Source organism: Phalangium opilio, unplaced genomic scaffold (genome assembly GCF_054372755.1).
Source record: "Phalangium opilio isolate 3A_F unplaced genomic scaffold, DU_Popi_V2 ptg000031l_1, whole genome shotgun sequence".
Taxonomy (NCBI): domain Eukaryota; kingdom Metazoa; phylum Arthropoda; class Arachnida; order Opiliones; family Phalangiidae; genus Phalangium; species Phalangium opilio.
Window position 1 is genome coordinate 12,402,883 of NW_028324158.1, and position 20,768 is coordinate 12,423,650.

Consider the following 20,768-nt stretch of genomic DNA (forward strand, 5'->3'; position numbering starts at 1 on the left):
GAGCAATATTAACGAAAGCTATTTTCACTCCCACTCCAGTAATATTATTCGATGCGAAAATTAATGGCAATTGATCACTGTGTTTGCTTATTTCCGTTCCTGCTGAAGATACAACTTGTACAGTGTAACAAAGTACAGTTGATACTGTCCATATGCACACTCTTTACCGTGCAAGCCCATGTGCAAGCCGAGTTTGCACGTACTAATTCTTTGGTTACTCAAGCCGAGCTTGGCGGTTTGCACGACTATCCGTCGTCCCGTCTACACGCTTGGGCCTCCCGATACAAACCGGTTTGCACGACGAAGCGCGCGTTGAAGTGTGAGTGTGTGACCAGGCCTTAAAGTGTAGAGCGGGGTCTTGTTTACATTCGTAATTCTCGCGTCTCTCGCTAGGATCGCATTGTTTGTATATTAAAAATGGCGGCGATGCCTTAAGCCTCGTCAGAGTTGTCACAACCCACGGAACGGAAAAGGAAAGAAGTATATTTTCGAATTTAATTGTAATTAACTTAATTTCGCGTTGAAATTAAAGTTAAATCGGAAAGATGGACGAAGATTACGAGGATGAAATGGAGGGATTGGGCGGTTGGGAAGATAATGAAAGGGTAAATTAAATTTGTATTTCATTATTTTTCAACAAATTAATTAAGCGTTAATTTAATTTAATTGACATTAAAATTAATGATTTAGTCGCCAACCCCCGAAGAGAGTGAGGCAATGAACGTGCAAATTATGCAAGAATGCGTTGAAAAATTTAGTAGCCAGGATTTTATAATGGAACCGGGGATTTTTGCCCAACTCAAACGGTTTGCTTGCATAAAATTGCTCTTACGGAACCCCAAAATTTATTTATTTCGTTTTAATTAAACCCCCCCCCCCTCTCAGATATTTCCAAGTTGGGGGTAACCCCGAGCAAGTTGTTGATTTGCTATCAGAGAATTACAATGCAATCGCGCAAACTGCCAACTTAATGGCAGAATGGTTAATTATGGCTGGAATGAAAATCTCCGAAGTTCAGGGTTTAGTAGAGGACCATCTCAAAGACATGATTATTAAACATTTTGACCCCAAAAAAGCCGATACTATCTTCACAGACGAGGGAGAAGTAATTAATTAATTAATTAATTAACTACTCCCCTAATTAATTAAAGACTAATTAAACGTAATTCTAATTAGACACCAGCTTGGTTAACTGAAATGATAGAGCACCCAACTTGGAGATCCTTAATTTATAAATTAGCTGAAGATTATCCTGATTGTCTGATGTTAAATTTCACCATTAAAGTAATTAAACTAACCAGGGAAAATTAATTAGGCCTCTTATATTAATTAAGACTTTAATTTCAAGTTAATTTCTGACGCGGGATTTCAAGGGGAAATCACTAGTATTTCTACAGCTTCCCAACAATTGGAAGTTTTCTCACGAATTTTGAAAACATCAGTTAGTAATTTCTTAGAGGGTGGAGAGGAGGACATGGACAAAAATTTATCGGAATTTACTGTAAATATACTTCAGGAATTTCATCCCTTAAACCTCATTAACTATAACCATCAACCCTTTAATTTTAATTAATTATAATATTAGAAAATGGTGTGTCACGGTGAACACACCTATCTGTATAGCCAAGCCCTGTTGCACCTGTTAGCCCAAGAACCAAGGGGTGGATGTAATATCAAAAGATTATCCCAGGAAATAAGCAAATACGCGCAATCAACGTAATTAAGTCGAATTTAACACATCCCAATTAATTAATTAATTAATTAACCCATAGAGATTCATTACAGGGGCCATGACGCCACTCCTATAACAATGGCTCTAAATGGGGCAGCAGCTTACCCCAGAGCTTGTCAAGCTCTATCAGCCATGTTATCTAAAAATGCCTTGAATCCTGCTGATATTACAGTGGTATTTATTAACCCCCCCCTTCCCCCACAAACTAATTAATTAATTAATTACAATTAAATTAGCTTTTCAAAATGTATCAAAATACTGATCCACCACCTGTAGAGTTGCTAAGAGTTCCTCAATTTTTGGGTACTTAACATAATCTCAATTTTAACGCTAATTATATTAATTAATTAATTAATTAACTTAATTTCACATTAGATCTTCTTATGGACAGTCTCTTTAAACCCAGCACTAAAATTAACCCCGAACATAAACCCAAATATATTTATTTGTTAGCTTATGGAGCAAGTGTTTACGAAACTTTTAAAAAAGTAATGTAATGTTGCAATTACAAGATTGATTAGTATTAATTAGAGTAACTTAGTAATGATCTACTTAATTAGAATGTGAGGAAAAGTCTGAACAAAGACGAACTAAAGAGCACGACACAAGCTATTGAGAAAGTCAATACCATTTGCAATGAGAAACGGGGAGGGACGGAACTACTAGCGGAGTTGAATTCATTGTATCAATGCATTCGTTTTCCTGTTGTGGCTTTGGGGGTTGTTAGATGGGTCAGTTACGTTGTGTCCGAACAAAGTTACTTTAAATTATCCACGGAACATACCCCTTTGCATCTGGCCCTCCTTGATGAAGTAAGTTAACGAACCAAGTATCGATAACTATTAGTTGAATTGCTTTACAAACTTTCTATGTAACTTAGGTTACAACTTGCCATGCAACATTGCATCAAAAAGTTTTAGATCTTTTGATTCGTTTATTTGAATCACCACAGGATAATCTTGAAGTTTTAGTTCAAGTTCGTTACTTAATCTCTTCAATTATTTTTAAATACTCTAATTAATGTTGATTCTATGCTCAGTTGGAGCTAAAGAAAATGTTACTGGATAGGATGGTTCATTTGTTAAGTAGGGGGTGCGTCATTCCCGTTGTCAATTACATCAAATCTTGCTGGCAACGTCAAGATACAGACATTTCTCTCATAAGATACTTTGTGACTGAGGTGATTATTATGCTCATGGTCAGCTAATCATTGGTGGTTTCTCCTGATCACTAATTGTTTCTTATTTAGGTTTTGGACGTCATTGCGCCACCCTATACTCCTGAATTTGTTCAAATGTTTCTACCATTGGTGGAGAATGAGGACATAACGGGGGGAATGAGGAGTGAAAATGAGAATGATCCAGTTTCAGAATTCATCGGTAATTTTTCACATTGAAGATAATTAGTTTAATTAAGGGTCACTTTGGGTTATAATTCAGCTTATTTTCAGTTCATTGCAAAGCTAACTATACCGTCATTGGTTAACAACATTAAAATATTTCATATCATTTTGTTAAAATTTGGGACCACCCGTTTCAATAAACTCAAATTGTGCATATTTAACTGTGTTCTTATTTTTTACTTTGTTTTATTTGCTTTTTTATATCAAAGCTTCCGATATCTTACCCCGATAATGATTAGAATGAACCTAGTAGATGATAATAGCATTTGGCTTACCATTTTCCAGAGACGTTCTGGAAGCATTGACCGGAAGCCAAATACACTCATTAGAGCCATTACCATAAGAATAGCCATTACGCATTATTATTCGTGTGCAAAACACACTTTCACACGCTTTCCAAACAATTTATGACCTAGTAAGAGAATTGGAAAAAATATTTAACGAGTTTTCAAAAATTCCAATGAACAAAGGACAAAGGATCGGGCCTTGGCTGGATTAGGCTTAGCGAAAATGGTATTTACCTGTCCAAATTTAGGCTCTCCAAATCTTTTCGCGACAATGACAATAACTTAAAAGCGTTTAAAAAACTTAAATATAACAAGTATTAACAGTTTTTCAATTATTTAAAGCGTTAATTAGTAATTATCGCGAATGGTTACTTATCAACGCGCCAAAATTGCCCGAACACGTTGTCGAGGCATGGTTGGGGAAAAGGCGCGGGCCGCGGCGAAATGCGAAGCAGTAAACTGGTCAACTATAAGGCGCTCGACGGTGATTCGTCAAACCTAACCGCCTGCTTAAAGAAAAACACCAATGAGCATCAACGATCTATTTTTAAAATTTGAAAGTTTCGTGACAAAGGTTTTAAACTATAAATTACAAATTGGTTTTGAGACTTTTGTATTAAAATTTAAGTTTTGTCATTTGGTTTTTGCGACGTTTTCTTGGTACGCTGTTCTTGTTGCTTTCTTTTCTTCTTTTTGGCCAAACTGCGCTGCTTCCTCTTGGCCTTCCTGAATTCGGCTTTCTTTTTAAAGGCATTGAACGAATCCAAGTACTTTTCCTTCATTTCTAAAGATTCCAGGAGCATGGGTTCCAATTTCTCGAACAAGATTTCCCCTGATTTTGTCCCCGCATATTTTAACAAAGCTTCCTGAGTATCGCCGCCTTCGACAATTAAAACAAACAATTAAAAGTGGAGATGGAGTGACCGCTATCATTTTGTTAATTTCTATGTTTAAACGACCCCTGCAATGATTAGGGCGCAACTGACCTTGAAGAATCCCTTCCAGAAGCTCAATGGCGGCCTTTTGGTCATCTTGGTTCATGAAAGCTTGGAACAACTTTGCGAAATCATCGGGTTTAAAAGTGGCGATAGCTTTGACGGCCGTTTGAAGCCAAGAACTGGCGTCTTTCATAAATTTCCCGAAATCGAAATTATTTTGGGATTTTACAGACAAAACGGAAGCTAGTAACAGTAGATGAAACTGGACTTTCATATTAGAGGAAATTGAAATTCTACGTGCAAAGCCATCGGGTTGCACTATCCTGATTTGGCATTTGTCTGGCTGCACGCTTCAAGGTTTGACAGGCGACGTTTAACATAGTTGAAGCAATAAGCTCCAAGTTATCGTCTTACCCTAAACTGAAGCGCGAATTTCTCATCGGGCTAAGATTACTTAATTATTTCATTTTTCCATTCGGGGTCCTGCGCAAATACGCCCCCTCAAATAATCAAGGAGAATAAGTAATTGTTCAGTGAAAACCTGAGTCAATCTTCCAAAGAAAAGCAACATATCACATAGCGTGCCCTTTTCAATCAATTTTCTTCGGAAAATACAAACACGTGGCTAAATGATTTCATTTTTAACGATTCCCTCGAGCCGGTCTAAAATTACCTACATTGACCTGGTCATAAAATAACTGGTCCAAGGTCAATCACTGTCCCGTGACAACGTTGACCTACTACTTGGCAACGCCCTTCTCAAACTATATTTGGAGACAAATACATGACTGAACCGGTGCGTGGTACTGGCAGTAGACATAAAGGGGAAAAAATGCCACTACCTTTTATTGACTCACCTGTCCAGGGCTATTAGGGGACATTCGCAATTATATCACCAGAGAGCGAGCGAGAGAGTAAGAGTCAAGTGTGCGTATCAAAACCCAAGAAGAATTATTTCAATTCACCCAAGAAAATTATAGCCCAACTGTATCTGATACCCTAAGACGGTAGGATTACCTTAATTCAATAATCATGGGAGAAATAAATGAATTCACGTTGTTATCACTACCATTCCCAGAATGTATACTATAGTCGCTTAAAACAAACTTTGGAAGTATATATAGTTATAGTTACGAGGTCTCTCTAACGTTGCTACGCTATCCTATGTAGTGGGATATGTTAGGCATAGGTACTAGTACCTACATCACCACAGTACATTACGTTTTGTAATAGATTCCAAAGCACGTTCTCATATTTTCCGATTTAGATCAAAGTGCGTTCTGCCCGTGCTCCGCTCGCGTTCCCTCCCAATTGGATGGATGGCTTGGAAACCGCTCGATTTTAACCATAGAAGTAATTTGAAACCGTAATTTTCTTTTTCCGTTTCCAAATTCATTCTTGGTCTCCTCTCCAACGAAGGTTGAACCGAGAGAGGGGCGGTTATAAGCAATTAAAATGAATCACTCCTAAGTAAACTATAATGTCCCTCGCGCGCAAAACTAAGTAATTATCATAAGAAACCCGCGCTGGACTGATGACGCAATTACATTGAGACAATTTAGTGGACAAGTATTTTCTGGGGTAAGCAAATTTTTGTTTGTTTTTGGCTTAAAAGAATCTCAAACTCACTAGCTCTGGACTTTGAACCTATCTCAAAGGAAAGTCTCGAATTATTCCATATCTCAAGTACATTCAGTTTCCACCAATTTCAAATTCCAATGCAATACTAGGATATTGTTAGCTTAGCTTTCGATTAAAGTCCAAAGTATTATTGTAAAGTATAAGAGCGTACTTCCTAAGAAATTTGAATCTATTTGAATTACATCTATATACATGATAATTAATTATGAAACCTCTTTGAAGTTAATGGGTAATAACCATGAAATCATTTATATCCTTAAATAAATATTGCTCAAATAAAACTTGATTATTCTGGCGAATGTTGAACGTATTCGGTTTGTTTAAAAATAACTGTTCAGTTCCATTATTATCTTGTTCAAACGTCGATTTACTATACTGATTCGGTTCGTTTCGATTATATCTTTCACAAGCGAGTCTCCTTCGACATAGACTCTAAAACAAATATAATAAGTATACAAGTACTTATTATATTTGAGTAGACGTTGACATTTGCCTTTCGAGAGAAGTACGCTGCTGTGAGTAATAAAAGGAAACGGCGCACGTTTCTGTTCTTCCCAAGATTGCGTCTCTCGCGGAAATGGCAAAATAAGCGGAGAGACCCGACCGGACGGGGGGAGCCAGAGTGAGACGCACTTTGGCGCCAAAGGAAAGCTAGCTACCCTTTAACGTATCTCATTTTACTTGCCGACGGAACAAAACCGCGTGCGCCTTGAAATTTCTTCAAAGAAAGATCATTGTGTTTGTCGTCGTCCGCCGTCTCTAATAACCCCCATGATTTTTATCATTTAAGATCGTGCCTCTCTTGTCTTACGACGTCATCAAGTACCCAGAGTTACGATTACCAGTAATCCTATTTCTAACAGCATGGATGTTTTGAAAAGTCGCGTGCTACTTCTGGTTTTTACGCTGTGTTTAATTACTACGAAACCGGCATCATTTTCGGGTAGGTATTACTTGTTTTTCAAATATTTTGTTTCGACCTAATTTTCAAAAAAAACATTTTCGCAGCTGCCGACGAATTAATTTCTAGTACAACTACCCAACAGACGTCAATGACGCCCGTACCGGAAACCAGTAGTACGACGCAAAGTGGGGTAACCGTACCAGTAATACCGTTGGTAACTCCGGCAAGGTCAAATGAGAGGGAAAATACTTCGTCTGTACCGGAAACCAGTACAACGCAAAGTGAGCTGGTAACCGTACCAGTAATACCTTTGGTAACCCCGGCAAGGTCAATCGAGGAAAATTCTTCAAGTGCTAACACCAAGGAATCAGTTCCCTTGGAAAATAATTATCCCAAGGATAATACTCCCCAGTTGAGCACGACTGTATCCAGTCCGACCGAAACTACTTCGAATCAAGTCGAGAGTTCCACCTCAAGACCTAAAAATCATCACGAGGTTGTACCGCACGAGATCTTTACGATGGAAGCGCCAGAAACGACTGGTACGACAGTCCACGAAACTACCACGACGCCTTTACCGCCGCCCGAACCGAAACCAACGACAACCGAGAAACCGCGAGACACGGTGGCTGTTACGAAGGACTTAGAACCAATTAACGCCACGTCCAACGAAATTATTTTCGATAACAATTCCACCATGAGTTCCGAGAACATGACGGAGATAGACATCGACGATAAAGTCCTTGAGGACCGGTCAATGTACTTAATATTTAGAGGCGGGGAATGCGACTCCGCGTCCACGAGAACCGCGCTCGACATCGGCTCATACGAAGAAGTAATTGAGAAAGGTTCGTGCACGAAACAACTGGTTTTAAAGTTCCAATTCGACGACGATCTGGCGAAAGATCAAATGTCGCTGCTGGTCGGCAAGTTGGGTTTTAATTACGACGACACATTTATGCGATTATCGGCCGTCAACGCCACTTACCAACACTCACCCGGGCCAAACGATACTTGGGTGGACAAGGGGGAGACCTTTTACGTGGGCAGATTGAGCTACATCGAGTTCGTGGCGTACGTGGTCATCGCCAGTTGCTTCGGAAGCGCCGTCCTTGTGGCTTCGTGTCTTTTATGCTTGAAATGTTGCCGGTGCCGCGACAAGAACGATTCAATTTCGCGCGACATCCCGCATTTAACACTCAGATTGGAGGACTACGCCTTGACCAGGATCCCCAGACCGAACACGGTTTACAGCGAGTCTTCCAAGTCACCAATAATGATACCCGATGACGCCAGCACCTTGAATGCCTCCGTCAGAGGAATGGGCAGGTAAGATTAACACCCCTTAACACACTTAAGTAAATCTAATTGTAATTCATTCCAAGGTCGACGGACAGCCAAGACGGCATTCGTTTATCACGCGCCTACGAAACGGACGTAGTTCCGATGAACGACTACGAGGAACACTACGCCACGCCCAACTACTTGAACGGGGTCCGCGACAGTAGCAACGAATTGCGTACATTCCGACGACAACGCGCCGATCACCAACAAGTACCGCCTAAACCACCCAGAGGTGGCGAGATGGTAGAGACGACTCAACACGTAAACGGTTTCAACGACGCGACGGGGGGGTCGGTCACGGACTCGACCGAGAAACTGGCACGTGATTTTTACCGAAGAAAAGGAGGTGGGGAAGAAAACCCCATCTACAAGACGTAAAATAAATCACCCCCCACAGTATATACTCTTAATTTGATTGGATAAGCCAAAACTCGCAACCCAGAAGGTTGTGTCCTAGCGACGGATAGTCGATGGACTCAACTACTTGGCTGACAAACATTCCACGCCAATATTATTCCTGGATCGCTTCCATATGTCGCGCGCGTATTATTATTATTGTAATTAAAAGAAGTTTTATGTTTTTATTAATTAATAATCTAGATATTTTGAAATGAATAAATTATTTAGATTAAAAAATCCATCGACGTCTCGACCTTTGATTGTAGTATCATAAGTCAATAACGTATCCCTCTCTCTATAAGTAACTTAATTTATTTTCTTACATTTTTCATTTCAAAAATAATTTTGATATATTGCACAAATAAAGAGACAATATATATATTTTTTTTAGTGAGCGCCGTATTAAAAAAAAACAATTAATCAAAATTAATTAAAAAAAAATTATTTCAAAGATCGTTAATTATTTTGAGACAAACAAAAAAAAAATGAAAAATGGGAAAGTATAATATTCCACCGGTATATAAATCTATAACTTCTATTTTAATTTAATTAGATTCTAATTCTAAACAACTAATCGTCTCTAAACGTATATAAAAAACTAAGACTCTGACGTCATCTTTCGAGTAATTAATTCACAAGAAATGACAAAAGTACTTTTGAGCACTTTGCAAATAATTTCATTAACGCGTGATATTTTTTTCTTTGACTATGATAAATATGGCTTGCAGGCTAAAGGTGGGTCAAGAGGTCAAAATTTAACCCCTTTAATTCTAAGATCATGGACCACCCCAAGATTTTATCTCTGAAATATATTTCTAACTTCTAAGCCAATGGGGACGGAGACAAAAATAAAAAATTGGTCAAAAAATTGTAAATAATTGGGACCGTTGTTGTCCTTAACGGGGGGGGGGGGCTTAAATTAGATTAATATTAATTAAAGTTAATTTCAGAGATAAAATCTGGGAAATGCAAAAAAAATTAAGTACGCCTAATTAAAATACTGAAGGCGGGAGGGGGGGAAAAGGGGGCGGGGCGATATATTAAATATAATAATTTAGGAATCAGTATTAATTATAATTGTAGTTAGTAATTAAATATTCCGTAGTTCTAAATGCTACTACAATAGAGTGCTGTCAGAAGCGACGGTGTGACGTCACCCATGCTGTTTTCCCATAAAGAAAAAACGGTAACTGTCATGGCCACCCATTGCTAAAGGCAGACTCGTGACGTTTAACCTTGGATCTGACGTCACAACTGACAGCACTCTATTAGGTAGCCTTAAACTCTACCGGACCAAAAAATGCCTCAGGTGGGATGGGTTGGTGTACCTTGTTTTCGCGCGCAAAAAAAAATTATGACACTCTTAGAAATAACCTAGAAAGGGGAGGGACACTAGCGACTAATAATACCTTATCATATATATCGTTTGTTTGTTGTCAAATGAAATAAAAAAATAGCTTACAAAATTTGAGATTTCCGCGTCGCAATCGCAATCGCAGTCGCAGTCGCACCCGCTTACGAAGATTTTGTCCCAAAAAGGAAAAAAAAAAAAAAAAAAAAAAATAGGTCTTTAGGTCGTGATAGGGGGTGAAGTGTCCACCCAATTGGTGTGGTGCGTAGTTAAGGTTTTGTTTTTTGTTATTTCAAAGTGCTGGCTATTTCTTCTCTAAGTAAAATATATCACACCGGTATTTTTTTTATTTATTTCTTGACGACGTGACGTGACGTAATTGTGACGTACGATAACTCGCCAAAAACATTGTAATTAATAATTATTTTAGTGTCAGTTCATGGACTTTTTTGTATTAGTGTCTCCAAAGTTTCATTTGTTTTGTTCTCTTCCAAGTACATAGAAGTGCGGCGTGCTTTGTTTGTTTGTTTGTTTGTTTATTTATTTTCACCCGCGTTAAGGCACTGATTTAATTCGCGTCATTGTGTAAGGAAGGGGGTGAGGGGTTTTAAGACGCAATTACTTAATTACAACCACAAAGAACTGGGAGGGACTTAAGGAGGCCGGGTGAGGGTCAGGGACAGAAGTAGTAGTAGTAGTAGTAGTAGTAGTAGGAGTAGGAGAATGCCTCATTGCTTAACCTTGCTTGGATCGGTTCCTATTAGAATCTGTTCCGTTTGCAATGAAAAGACAAGAAGTAGAAGACAATAAGAAAATGGGACATATTTTGAAAAAGGGTTAAAGGAACATGATTGGTTGGTTGGAAAGTTCTATTTTGTCCAGGACCAATGGACAAAAAAATTATGGATGTCATTCATTGCAAAAACTAATCAGCGTGCATTTTCTTAGATTATGCAAAAGACCAAACTAGAAACTACTGCATTGCGCATGTCGAGCAAAAATAACTATAAATGAATGCATAATGCAATGCGCGTGGGGATGTTACTTTCTTTGTACCTTTGCGCATTTTCTCCCTCCATCCGCGTAACATTTGGGACGGTCCTTTTATAGATATCTTCATTGGGGTATTATGGGGAGAAAAGGGGAATGGGGGCAAAGACAGAGGTTAGTTTTGTGACTGTTAAGAGTCTACAAAGAGTTGACTATCTTATCAGCGTCCCCCAATGTTGTTACTGTCCCTCAAAATGGCAGGATCGCTCAACAACACCCAAATAGAAAAAAGTAATTCAATCTCTTACCTCACTAAGTATGGCCCAATGGTCGCTGTTGCTATGAATAAACAACCTGATGGTATGTATTGGTCCCAACTGCGGTGGTACGGCACCTTCAGCCAAACCAGTCTGCTCCTTGAACCAACCCAGGATGTAGTAGCCATCGGCTGTCCTGTTCAACTCTAAAGGTTTCTTGGGGGTATAGAGGGGTAACGCTTCAACGGAGGTGTTGACGTATTTGTCCTCAGGATGTTCCGCGTTTCCACTACGGAACCGGTAACTGCCAAGGAATACAGAGATCCCCCCAACATGGTTAGATGAACATAACCCGCCCTGTAGGTTGTCCCGAAGATCTTACTTGTAAATGTGCGTGGGCGGAGTGAATTTAAAGACGATGGTGTCATTCTTTTGGGGTAAGAGACTCCAAAAGAAGACGTCGCCATTGTAAGCGCGTTTGAGCGTGTATAGGCGGTACGCTTTCATGTTGGTAGTGACCAGGGCCGGTGGGTTCTTGTGAGGGTGGAACAATTGCAGTTTACCAAACTGCTTGTCCTTTAACTTCTGAACTTTGCCCTTTAGAGAGGAATGCGTCCCGACATGTTGAAATAGGGAAGGCTTGTAATGGAACCATAAAAGGTCCTTTTGCTTCTTGCAATCTTTCTAAACGCGATAAGCAAAATATATGGGGGCGACAATTTATAAGTCGGCATCGATGGAATTAGCCTTATTCCTGATCAGCGCCACCTACCCATAGCGGCGACTTTGAGAACTACTGTAATCGGCAAGCCAACCAGATGTCGCTAAAATCTGGTGACGTCATTTTTGGTAAGACCCGGAGAGTGCCCGTCAGTGACGTCACCAGATTTTAGCGACTTCTGATTGGCTTGCCGATTACAGTAGTTCTCAAAGTCGCCGCTATGGGTAGGTGGCGCTGATTAGGAATAAGGCTAATTCCCCCCGTCTCTTAAAGATCTTACCAGATCTTTATCGAATCTGCAGACTTTGGTTTGAATGTAATTATCTAGCAACCAATCAACGGGTTTGTCGTTGAAAAATACCAGAAAAAAGGAGACCAGTTTGGGCAAATCCACGCATTTAAAGAGTTTACCTAAAAACGGATTGAATACATTCCTTAACCATTCCTCCTCCCCCCCTAACGAGTCAACAACGAATGTAATACCGATAAATCCTAGTTGACAAAAGTCCAGAATAAACCAATTTTTCTTGGCAATGACTTGTTTATACGCGTAAGTTTTCATGGTGCTGATGTACCCGGCTTTGGAAAGGACATCGTCCTCCAACTGGACGTAGAATGTCCCTTTACTTGAGGCGTACATCATCAGGTAAGCGAAATCGAGGTTTTGTTTCGTGCGCCACTTGACCCTCTCCAAGGGGTCCCCCAAGGTCCTCTGAATCTTATCGAACTCCGGGTAATAAGTAGTTGGCGGCGCCACCACTTCCAACAAACCAGTTTCCAAGTGTTCCTGGAACATATTCTGGATTTCGGCCGCTTGTTTGGCCACGTAATTGACGTCCAATTCGGCTATAAAGACTATAATGACGGACTCGTTTCGCTCCGACGGTGACATGTTCTCAATAAGATTTTGGAGTGTCGACATCAGGTACGATTGAATTTGACGACGTACAGTAGGAATGCCCAAAATAACCGTCGCTGCCATAATAAGGGCGACCATATGATACTTTTACATTAAGAACCATGATGGGACAAAACTCTTCATATGATACTTTTACATTAAGAACCATGATGGGACAAAACTCTTCATATGATACTTTTACATTAAGAACCATGATGGGACAAAACTCTTCATGTGATACTTTTACATTAAGAACCATGATGGGACAAAACGCTTCATATGATACTTTTACATTAAGAACAGTAATGGGACATTAAAGGGGCTAACCGGACCTCTCCCGAGGCAGTCTGCCTTTAGGGACGGGGGAAAACACTCAGCTTTTTGGCCATAAGGAGTGGCGCCACTGTCGCGGCGGGGGGGCTAAGCATTATGCTTCCCAACAGTTTGACCCCGCAAGCCTCCGGTGGCGCCCTTTAAAAACCGTAATTGGACAAAACTCTTCATATGATACTTTTACATTAAGAACAGTAATGGGACATTAAGAACACTAATGGGACAAAACTCTTCATATGATACTTTTACATTAAGAACAGTAATGGGACATTAAGAACCGTAATGGGACAAAACTCTTCATACGACACTTTTACATTAAGAACCATAATGGGATGATAAGGCACTGCAGCCTTGCCGCGAAGTTGCACTAACTTAATATATTGCATTTTTATTCTGGAGGAATTATACTAAAATACAATCTTTTCGATAAGGTTTTTATCACTTTACCTTATCAGTACCTTAACAGCAAGGGCATAAAGGGTTTTTTTTTCTTATTTTGTCTGGGAATTGACATCATAACAATAATTCAGATAAGAAAATAAGGGAGCTTAAATGTCATCAATGATAAGGTTCCTCTTTACAAGTATTTCTAGATAGTTCAATTCCAAATAAACCAGGAAAAATTTCCCAACAATTAACCAACCCGTTGTTATCTATGCAAAGCATTATTACCGATCATTTCAAGTCAACCCCTTAATCACTTATAACTTGTTTAAGTAGAAGATATGAAAGTAAAACCAGGAAATATTTGATAAAATATTCTTATTTTTAGAAAGTTACTTTTGGAAAGGAAAATCTTAATGATGAAAAATATCATCAACCCATTAACAAAAAAAGAATTGGGAATTGTGCCAGTTACCAAGAGTTACCCCCCCCCCCCCTATCCCTTTTAACTGAACCAAAGTTCACACAGTTCAATAGAGAGCTTTCAGTTGGCGGAGTAGTACGTCACACCCTCCTAAGTCGTGCCAAGGTTCTGGCAGCCATATTGGTGGATATCAGATTTCCTTCTGTATTCAACCCTCCAGTATGGCGGGTGAAAATTATCTCACGAATCTTAGCTCCTCCCCCAACCAAAAGCTCCCTATAGTGACTTGGGCAATTCAGGCTTAACTCCGCCCCCCAGCGCCATTACGGTATGTTTTTTTTACAGAATGAAAGCTACATAAGCCCCTCCTCCTGGTATGGTTTTTAAAGCTACATAAGCCCCTCCTTCTGGTATGGTTTTTAAAGCTACATAAGCCCCTCCTCCTGGTATGGTTTTTAAAGCTACATAAGCCCCTCCTCCTGGTATGGTTTTTAGCACTAGTGGAAGGTAGGGTGACGTTGCAAAGTCCCTATATGATGGAAACAGATATCCTGAACATGCATCTTACCTCCAGTTCTTCCTTTGGATAATTTGAAAGCGGGTTGTAGACTATCAGCGCTTCCACGTAAATGGGGCAAGTAATGATGAATGGAGGGTAACTGTAGGTCATAACCTCCTTGGACATTGGAGGATAGTAGGAGCTGAGAATCTTTCCCTCCGCCTCCAAATTTGACACCTCCCCCCACTCTCAGTGTGCTATCGCTTAAATTGGTCTCTTCTATTGTCAGATTGGCCGCCGATAGCACCACACCAAAATCACGACTTAGAGAAGCAATATCCCGACTACGTTCTTTGTTCAACATCTCCGCGTGTTTTAAACGTTCGTGTAATTCCGCGATTTTGCCTTGTAATAGTTGCTCGTTAGAGTTGTCTGCAAATTAAATCACAAACCCCCAATATCGCTTTTTGTAATATATAAATAAATTTTAAATCTCACGGTCTTATAATCCTAATTAATTAATTAAACACACGGCCTTTTAATCCCCATTAATCTCCATAAATATTACGACAAACAATGAATAAAAAACAGTCAATTATAGCCAAGGTAGATGTAATCTTATAATTAATGAGTTAGGGGAGGCCAAAACGTGATCATCTTTACCCCATTAATAAATGATTGGCCTACTAACACCATAAAATGTTTAAGCCTAACCTGTCATTTATTTTAAGCTTTCAATGTATAAGAAGATAAGAGTTGACAGACTTACCTGGACCTCGCCATAGGAACAAAACGGTGAAGAAAGGAGTAGTTAAAAGGACGATTCCGATGTAAAAAGCGATGGCGGGCTTACGAAAGTTCATCATGCTTATTAACCTCTTCATTTAAATAGATAATTAACTTAATTTATCGCGATATTTAACTTCGCAACGACGGAGCCGCGATACTCCTTCCGCCATAGCCAAAACCCGACTAAAAGCCAAATAAGTCGACACGAATACTAGCAGACGACATCAAGGATACGGATACGGAACAGCGTTGCCAGATAAAAATTACCAAATTATCTTACCAAAGCCAAAAAATTATCGATTTTCAACAAAAATTATCGTACGCTCTGAGCGCCTCCAAAATAGCGGTAAAACCTATGCGAGTGTTCTGATTCACCTTGAATTTATATTAAAATCAGTACAAGGGTCATAAGGAGATAGGGTAATAACGTCTCCAAGCGTTTCTCACATCCTGCCATTGGTCTTAAGTGCATTATTACTATGGGATGAACATGATTCGCTCCTTCCCGTTTCGCCTTTTTCTACCTCTAGCGAGACTTTTCGGCCAGATTTTTTCAATTTCCCGCTGAATTCGAAATTATCGTACAATTATCGTACGCCTTAGCCGAATTATCGAATTTAGCGTACTATATAGTACAGCCTCAAAATTATCGTACGCTTCGAAAAAAACTCTTAAAATTATCGCATTGTACTATAATTATCGTACGTCTGGCAACGCTGATACGGAAACTATAGGCCCCGGAAACAGCTTCCCTAGAAAAGGCCAATAACTCACCCCGGGAACCAGCTTCAATCTGTAAAGAAAAAAAAAAAAAAAAAAATCGGAAAAATTAGACAACAAAATTATTTCTTAAAAAAAAGAAACTTTATTAATTAAAATGATAACTTTATAGAAAAATAAGCATTTGGGAAAATAAAATAAAAATTTGCATAGCTCTGTAATTAATTAATTAATTAATTAAATGGAATGATTATACAACATGTTATAATAATTAAAATTAAAAACCTTAATTAATAATTATTTTTCTTTTCTTTTCTTTTAAAGGCAAATACTTTAAAAAGGCAGTATATCTTTTTTTTTGTCATGGCCATAATATTTTCTTCTTTAGTTTAGTTTAGTTTCATCATAGCAACAATTATCACAACTTTTATATTCATTTATATTTAAATTTAATTCTTAATTATTAAAGTGCACTTGCGTATTTGATAATATAATAATTAATTCTTTCTAATAAAGGAAAATCTTTAATTTAATTTAATTTAATTAACCAGCGGGAATGATTGATTGATTGATTGATGTGGAATAGGAAAAGGGGGCGGGGTCCAAAGGGGGAGGAGCAAAGGGGGCGGGGCAGAGGGGGAGGAGCAAAGGGGGAGGAGCAACATTTCAAAATGGAAATAAGAGATTCCAATGCAAGTTTGTTTGTTTGTTTGTTAATTTTAAGCTATTTTGTTTTTTTCTTCAAATTTATGGGCTTCTACTGGAGGAACATTATTTATTTACAATGTATATATATATATATATATATATATTTATTTAAATCCTTTGTATATAAAGAATTTATAATATATCAAAACTAGCAGCAAAATATGTATGTCCTATATATATATATATAATTTTTTTTTTTTTTGATATCAAGTTCAACTTATCAAGCAAAAATGATCATTACAATCTTTTGATATACTTTGTTTTTCTAATGAGAATAACGGCACAACCCAAACGACCTCCGGCTTTTGACAACTCTGACCAATCAAGGCCTATTTTGTTATAATCAATTTTGTCTTCAAAAACCTGTAGATTTTAAAAATCATCCCTGACCCTTGACCTTTTAATTAATTAAATAAATAAATTAATTAATAACTCTTACCCTTATGCTTTTGGGAAACTCCGCTCTATGTATTAGAGTACCATTAACATAGAGGCAATTAGCGGCTGCTAAATCAGGTACAGTCACTTTATGATATCGGTAAGTGGCCTCTCTCTCCATCCTCTATTTTAAAATATATAATAATAGTCTTAATTAATTAATTAATTAATATTTCAATTAAAAGGATAATTAATAATTAATAAAATTGACCTTTAAAATGCTTTGGGATTCATTTCCTTCAGCTACGCAGATGATATCAGGTCCAGCCATGGACATGACTTCTTTTAGGTGAAGGAGTTGAGATGGAATAGGCACTGGTGTCACGGGGAATTCTGGGAAAGCTGCGGCTAATGCTTTGGCCCCACCTTCATTTGTGCGTGTTGATAAACCAACAAAGAATTCCTTTCCTATTTTTTTTGTTAAAATTCATTAAACCTTAATAATAATAATTATAAATAATGTTTTAATCTAATTACCTGTGAATAGAACATCCCCACCATCTATTAGGGCTTTTGGGTCAGCTATCTCCACCAATGGAAGCTCCAATTCTTTTTTTATAATAGTTCTAATTGTTTCCACCTTTTAAATTTAAAATTAAACCTTGTTATGACTGTTATTAGGCGATTTTTACAGTTAAAATTCTATGGGGCCCCTTTTAGATTAGATATAGTTATCATAAAGTTCAATAGTTCAATAGTTGTTCAGAAAAATCTGCTTGCTTATATGTAAATTAATATGATTCTAACTTCTATTTATATACATAAACTGTTAGAATTTTTAAAATCTGACCTCTTTCCTTCTGGCAGGATGTCCTGGTCTACAAATAAGCGCTGTCCCATTGCAAACGACAGCAGTGTCATCCACAAATACGCAATCCGGCAAACTTTCATCGGGCGGTAACTCTATGACATCCAAGCCCAAGTCCCGTAACGTTTTGCAATATTCTTCATGCTGTTTTCGCGCCAATTCCATGTTAACTTCGCTTTTGACGCCAAGGGCTTCAGTCTTGAAACTATCCGGTATTCTGCAGACGATCGCGTGCGTATATTTCAGCGACGCCATTTTGTATTTTAAACTAATACTCTAAGACTAATTAGGCCTAATCGATAATTGAAAGTTACCGATCCCTAAACAATCATCCACTTACGATTACGAACACTAGGTATAAGCGGAAGTAAAAAAGGCGCGCCTATTTCCCGCAATTTTTTCTTTCATTACGTCATTGGCTCTTTTTTGTAAAATCCTCTTCCGTGATTGGCTGAAAGAATCCGTCCGGATAAGGAGTTTTTTTTTTTTTTTTTTTTTTGCTCGTTTATTGTCAAATACAAAATACCGTTGGACTCCGGTTGGAGCAATGTTTTGACCACAAATTGAAAAACTATTTTTTTTTTTCGCATTAACATGAAGTTTATTAGGCCTAATTACATTATTATGAATAAGTTAGTGAGTCTAGACATAGTCTAGAATTATTTTTTATCTTGAGTGGTGAAATAGGTATGTTTTTCTTCAGTGGCCATCCAACCTGACTGACAGATTTTAGTTCTTTTGGAAGTAACTTGCCAAGAAACTATGGTGCCCAAGCCAAAAGATATTGGCATAAAATAAATTTTTTCAAAGGGAATTCGCTTTTTAAGCATAATTTGTACGAAATATGTGCAGGAGACAGCTTGGCATTGCAATTAAAAAAGAAAAAAATTTATATTTTTACGGAACATAATTCTGGTTTATGTCCGTGCCTGCAATATATTACCTAGTCCAAAAGAAGCCATTCCCGTGACAAAGGCCCGAGACATACATTCCATATATGTTGGAAATGCCTATAATTAATAAACCACACGTTAATTCATAATAAAATTAAATAAATAACAAATTTACCGGATGTTTTTCCGCCACTTGTTGTTCTAATTCGCTTAAATTATTCATTTCTTTTCTTTCAAAAATTAACACAGATGAACAGAACAGCAGACTATACTTCTCCTTCCCTATTTAATGGGCGCGGCCATTTTGAATTTAATCAAAATGGCCGCCGTTTGTTTTGATTTTTCATATAATCCGCACACTGTAGAGATTCGGTAAATTACCCTTATTCGACTACCGTAAGCTAACATCCATAAAAGTTCTAAAAAAAAACGTTTAATTAGCTTTTAAAGAAAACAAATTATCGCCAAACTGTCTGGAAGACGCTCGAAGTCGAGTTTTTTAAAGATAAAGCCAAGGCTTAGGGAGAAAAAGCATAATAACAACATGGGGTCTTCGAGTGACGAAGAAACAAGCTCTTTAGACATGGAAGTTTACGATGACGACCCCAGTTACAAAAAAGAAAAGGGTGACACTTGGCCCCACGAAGAGGTGGTGGCTCTTTTATCAGTTTGGAAACGTTACGTGGCTCAACTGGATCGCGCTACACATAAAAAACTAATCTATGACAAAATGAGTGACAAACTGAGAAACCAACTGGGGGTAGATAGAGATCGCGCCGCTGTCCAAGAAATGATAACTAAAATGAAAGGACTTTACAAGAAAAACATGCCTAGTAAACCCAACTCTAAATCCAAATGGAGATATTGGAGAGCTGTTGATGAGATCTTGGGGGAACCTGACAGTGAAGATGAAAGCTACGAGGAAGAGGAAGTTGAGGACTTGGAAAGCACCGATGAAGACGTGTCTGAAGTTATCCCTGTTAAAAAACCCAGGGGAAGACCCAGCAAAGCCTCTCAGAATCAGAATCTTAACAATTCCTCAAAAAGTACCCCACCTAAAAAACGGAAACTAGTAGAAAAAATTGCAAGAACACCCAGAGTTAAGAAACCACCACCAAGAGATGAAATTTTGGAGAAAATGTTAGCCCAAGATAAAGAATACGATGTTATGCTAAATAAACTTACAGGTCGCGACCCCATTTCTTTTCCTAATTGGTAGAAGAATCCCAAATAATATCTTCGATCCATTATTTTGTCCAGGTTTATTTGAAGATACCGCTAAAAAGATTCTAGACATGCAACAACGGTCCAACGATAACATTCTGAGCTTGGCCACCAATCTAGAAGAATACATTAAAAGTTTAAAGAATGATAAGAATGGAATTGATGGAGTTGTCAATAATCTTGCCGATAACAGTCTTACCTCCGAATCACCTTACGGAGTTCCTCCAAGCACAAATGCAACTGGACAAGCTTTGATACCTTTTTTAAGATCAGTCATTGGACAACTAAATTCCCAAAAGGAACAACAAAATATGATTAATAATTAATTGTAATTAATATTGGTGATTTTTAAAACAATAAATAAATAAATAACTTAAAAAACGTATTTGTTTTTCCACGAGTGAGGGGGGAATGGCAGCGTCATATGGACTGGCCGCCATTTTTTCCCAGTATTCCTCCCTAATTTCTACCATCTCAGCATGGATGTGTATTGTAGGAGTAGAGACTAGGCCTCTGGGGCCTAGACATAAGCGTACTAGTGCTCCGCGCACAATTTTCGCGCATACCGAGCCCATGTAAACAATCTCTGACGTCACGTGTTTTAAAGAAGGCGTCCGTTTTCTTCTTTCCCGGCTTAATTCTTTGAATATTTTCCATATTATAGTTAATATAAATAGAAATAAT

At 38.2% G+C, this 20,768-nt stretch overlaps 7 protein-coding genes and 1 long non-coding RNA gene across 12 annotated transcripts in view; 3 read left to right on the forward strand and 5 right to left on the reverse strand.

Moving 5' to 3' along the window:
• LOC149690673 (uncharacterized) overlaps window positions 1-3,851 on the reverse strand; it is a 67,524-nt gene extending 63,673 nt beyond the window's left edge. Inside the window, exons 1-2 of one of the 2 annotated variants that reach the window (XR_016383778.1) lie at window positions 3,656-3,849; window positions 3,410-3,546 (exon numbers count right to left, since the gene is read on the reverse strand). This is a non-coding gene — a long non-coding RNA (uncharacterized LOC149690673). Of the gene's footprint in view, window positions 1-3,409; window positions 3,547-3,655 lie in introns of both variants that reach the window. The other variant, XR_016383779.1, reaches the window with a different exon arrangement.
• On the forward strand, window positions 394-3,295 carry TH1 (negative elongation factor complex member TH1). The gene is made up of 14 exons (XM_089870266.1): window positions 394-605; window positions 691-806; window positions 886-1,105; window positions 1,177-1,284; window positions 1,349-1,501; window positions 1,586-1,716; window positions 1,786-1,906; window positions 1,969-2,035; window positions 2,108-2,220; window positions 2,293-2,544; window positions 2,613-2,708; window positions 2,772-2,912; window positions 2,982-3,111; window positions 3,183-3,295. Exons 1-14 carry the CDS (start codon window positions 546-548, stop codon window positions 3,215-3,217), a joined length of 1,743 nt encoding a protein of 580 aa, XP_089726392.1. The 5' UTR covers window positions 394-545; the 3' UTR covers window positions 3,218-3,295.
• Window positions 3,852-3,948: 97 nt separating the features above from the next.
• LOC149690682 (uncharacterized) lies at window positions 3,949-5,355 on the reverse strand. Of its 2 annotated transcripts, XM_089870279.1 has the most exons (3): window positions 5,217-5,355; window positions 4,408-4,545; window positions 3,949-4,301 (listed from the first exon to the last, which is right to left on the reverse strand). In XM_089870279.1, exons 2-3 carry the CDS (start codon window positions 4,460-4,462, stop codon window positions 4,045-4,047), a joined length of 312 nt encoding a protein of 103 aa, XP_089726405.1. In that variant the 5' UTR covers window positions 4,463-4,545; window positions 5,217-5,355; the 3' UTR covers window positions 3,949-4,044. The 2 variants fall into 2 exon arrangements, with proteins under 2 accessions (XP_089726405.1, XP_089726404.1); XM_089870278.1 differs by having other exon boundaries at window positions 4,408-5,335.
• An 855-nt stretch (window positions 5,356-6,210) lies between these two features.
• Window positions 6,211-8,886, forward strand: LOC149690683 (uncharacterized). Its single transcript, XM_089870265.1, has 4 exons — window positions 6,211-6,229; window positions 6,791-6,943; window positions 7,009-8,233; window positions 8,290-8,886. Exons 1-4 carry the CDS (start codon window positions 6,226-6,228, stop codon window positions 8,624-8,626), a joined length of 1,719 nt encoding a protein of 572 aa, XP_089726391.1. The 5' UTR covers window positions 6,211-6,225; the 3' UTR covers window positions 8,627-8,886.
• Window positions 8,887-8,941: 55 nt separating this feature from the next.
• Window positions 8,942-15,497, reverse strand: Mgat4a (alpha-1,3-mannosyl-glycoprotein 4-beta-N-acetylglucosaminyltransferase a). 2 transcript variants are annotated; one of them, XM_089870264.1, is made up of 7 exons: window positions 15,274-15,497; window positions 14,574-14,936; window positions 12,450-12,941; window positions 12,247-12,377; window positions 11,628-11,929; window positions 11,297-11,549; window positions 8,942-10,765 (listed from the first exon to the last, which is right to left on the reverse strand). In XM_089870264.1, exons 1-7 carry the CDS (start codon window positions 15,386-15,388, stop codon window positions 10,727-10,729), a joined length of 1,695 nt encoding a protein of 564 aa, XP_089726390.1. In that variant the 5' UTR covers window positions 15,389-15,497; the 3' UTR covers window positions 8,942-10,726. The 2 variants fall into 2 exon arrangements, with proteins under 2 accessions (XP_089726390.1, XP_089726389.1); XM_089870263.1 differs by lacking the exon at window positions 8,942-10,765 and adding an exon at window positions 10,820-11,112.
• Window positions 15,498-16,145: 648 nt separating this feature from the next.
• On the reverse strand, window positions 16,146-18,401 carry LOC149690685 (N(G),N(G)-dimethylarginine dimethylaminohydrolase 1). 2 transcript variants are annotated; one of them, XM_089870283.1, is made up of 5 exons: window positions 17,950-18,398; window positions 17,637-17,739; window positions 17,371-17,567; window positions 17,161-17,283; window positions 16,146-17,084 (listed from the first exon to the last, which is right to left on the reverse strand). In XM_089870283.1, the coding sequence occupies exons 1-5, from the start codon at window positions 18,220-18,222 to the stop codon at window positions 16,959-16,961; spliced, it is 822 nt and encodes a 273-aa protein (XP_089726409.1). In that variant the 5' UTR covers window positions 18,223-18,398; the 3' UTR covers window positions 16,146-16,958. The 2 variants fall into 2 exon arrangements, with proteins under 2 accessions (XP_089726409.1, XP_089726410.1); XM_089870284.1 differs by having other exon boundaries at window positions 16,978-17,106; window positions 17,950-18,401.
• A 140-nt stretch (window positions 18,402-18,541) lies between these two features.
• Window positions 18,542-19,160, reverse strand: LOC149690686 (transmembrane protein 141). The gene is made up of 3 exons (XM_089870285.1): window positions 19,036-19,160; window positions 18,911-18,977; window positions 18,542-18,826 (listed from the first exon to the last, which is right to left on the reverse strand). The coding sequence occupies exons 1-3, from the start codon at window positions 19,081-19,083 to the stop codon at window positions 18,627-18,629; spliced, it is 315 nt and encodes a 104-aa protein (XP_089726411.1). The 5' UTR covers window positions 19,084-19,160; the 3' UTR covers window positions 18,542-18,626.
• Window positions 19,161-19,404: 244 nt separating this feature from the next.
• Window positions 19,405-20,465, forward strand: LOC149690687 (uncharacterized). Its single transcript, XM_089870282.1, has 2 exons — window positions 19,405-20,047; window positions 20,121-20,465. Exons 1-2 carry the CDS (start codon window positions 19,405-19,407, stop codon window positions 20,408-20,410), a joined length of 933 nt encoding a protein of 310 aa, XP_089726408.1. The 3' UTR covers window positions 20,411-20,465.
• The last annotated feature ends 303 nt before the right edge of the window (window positions 20,466-20,768 follow it).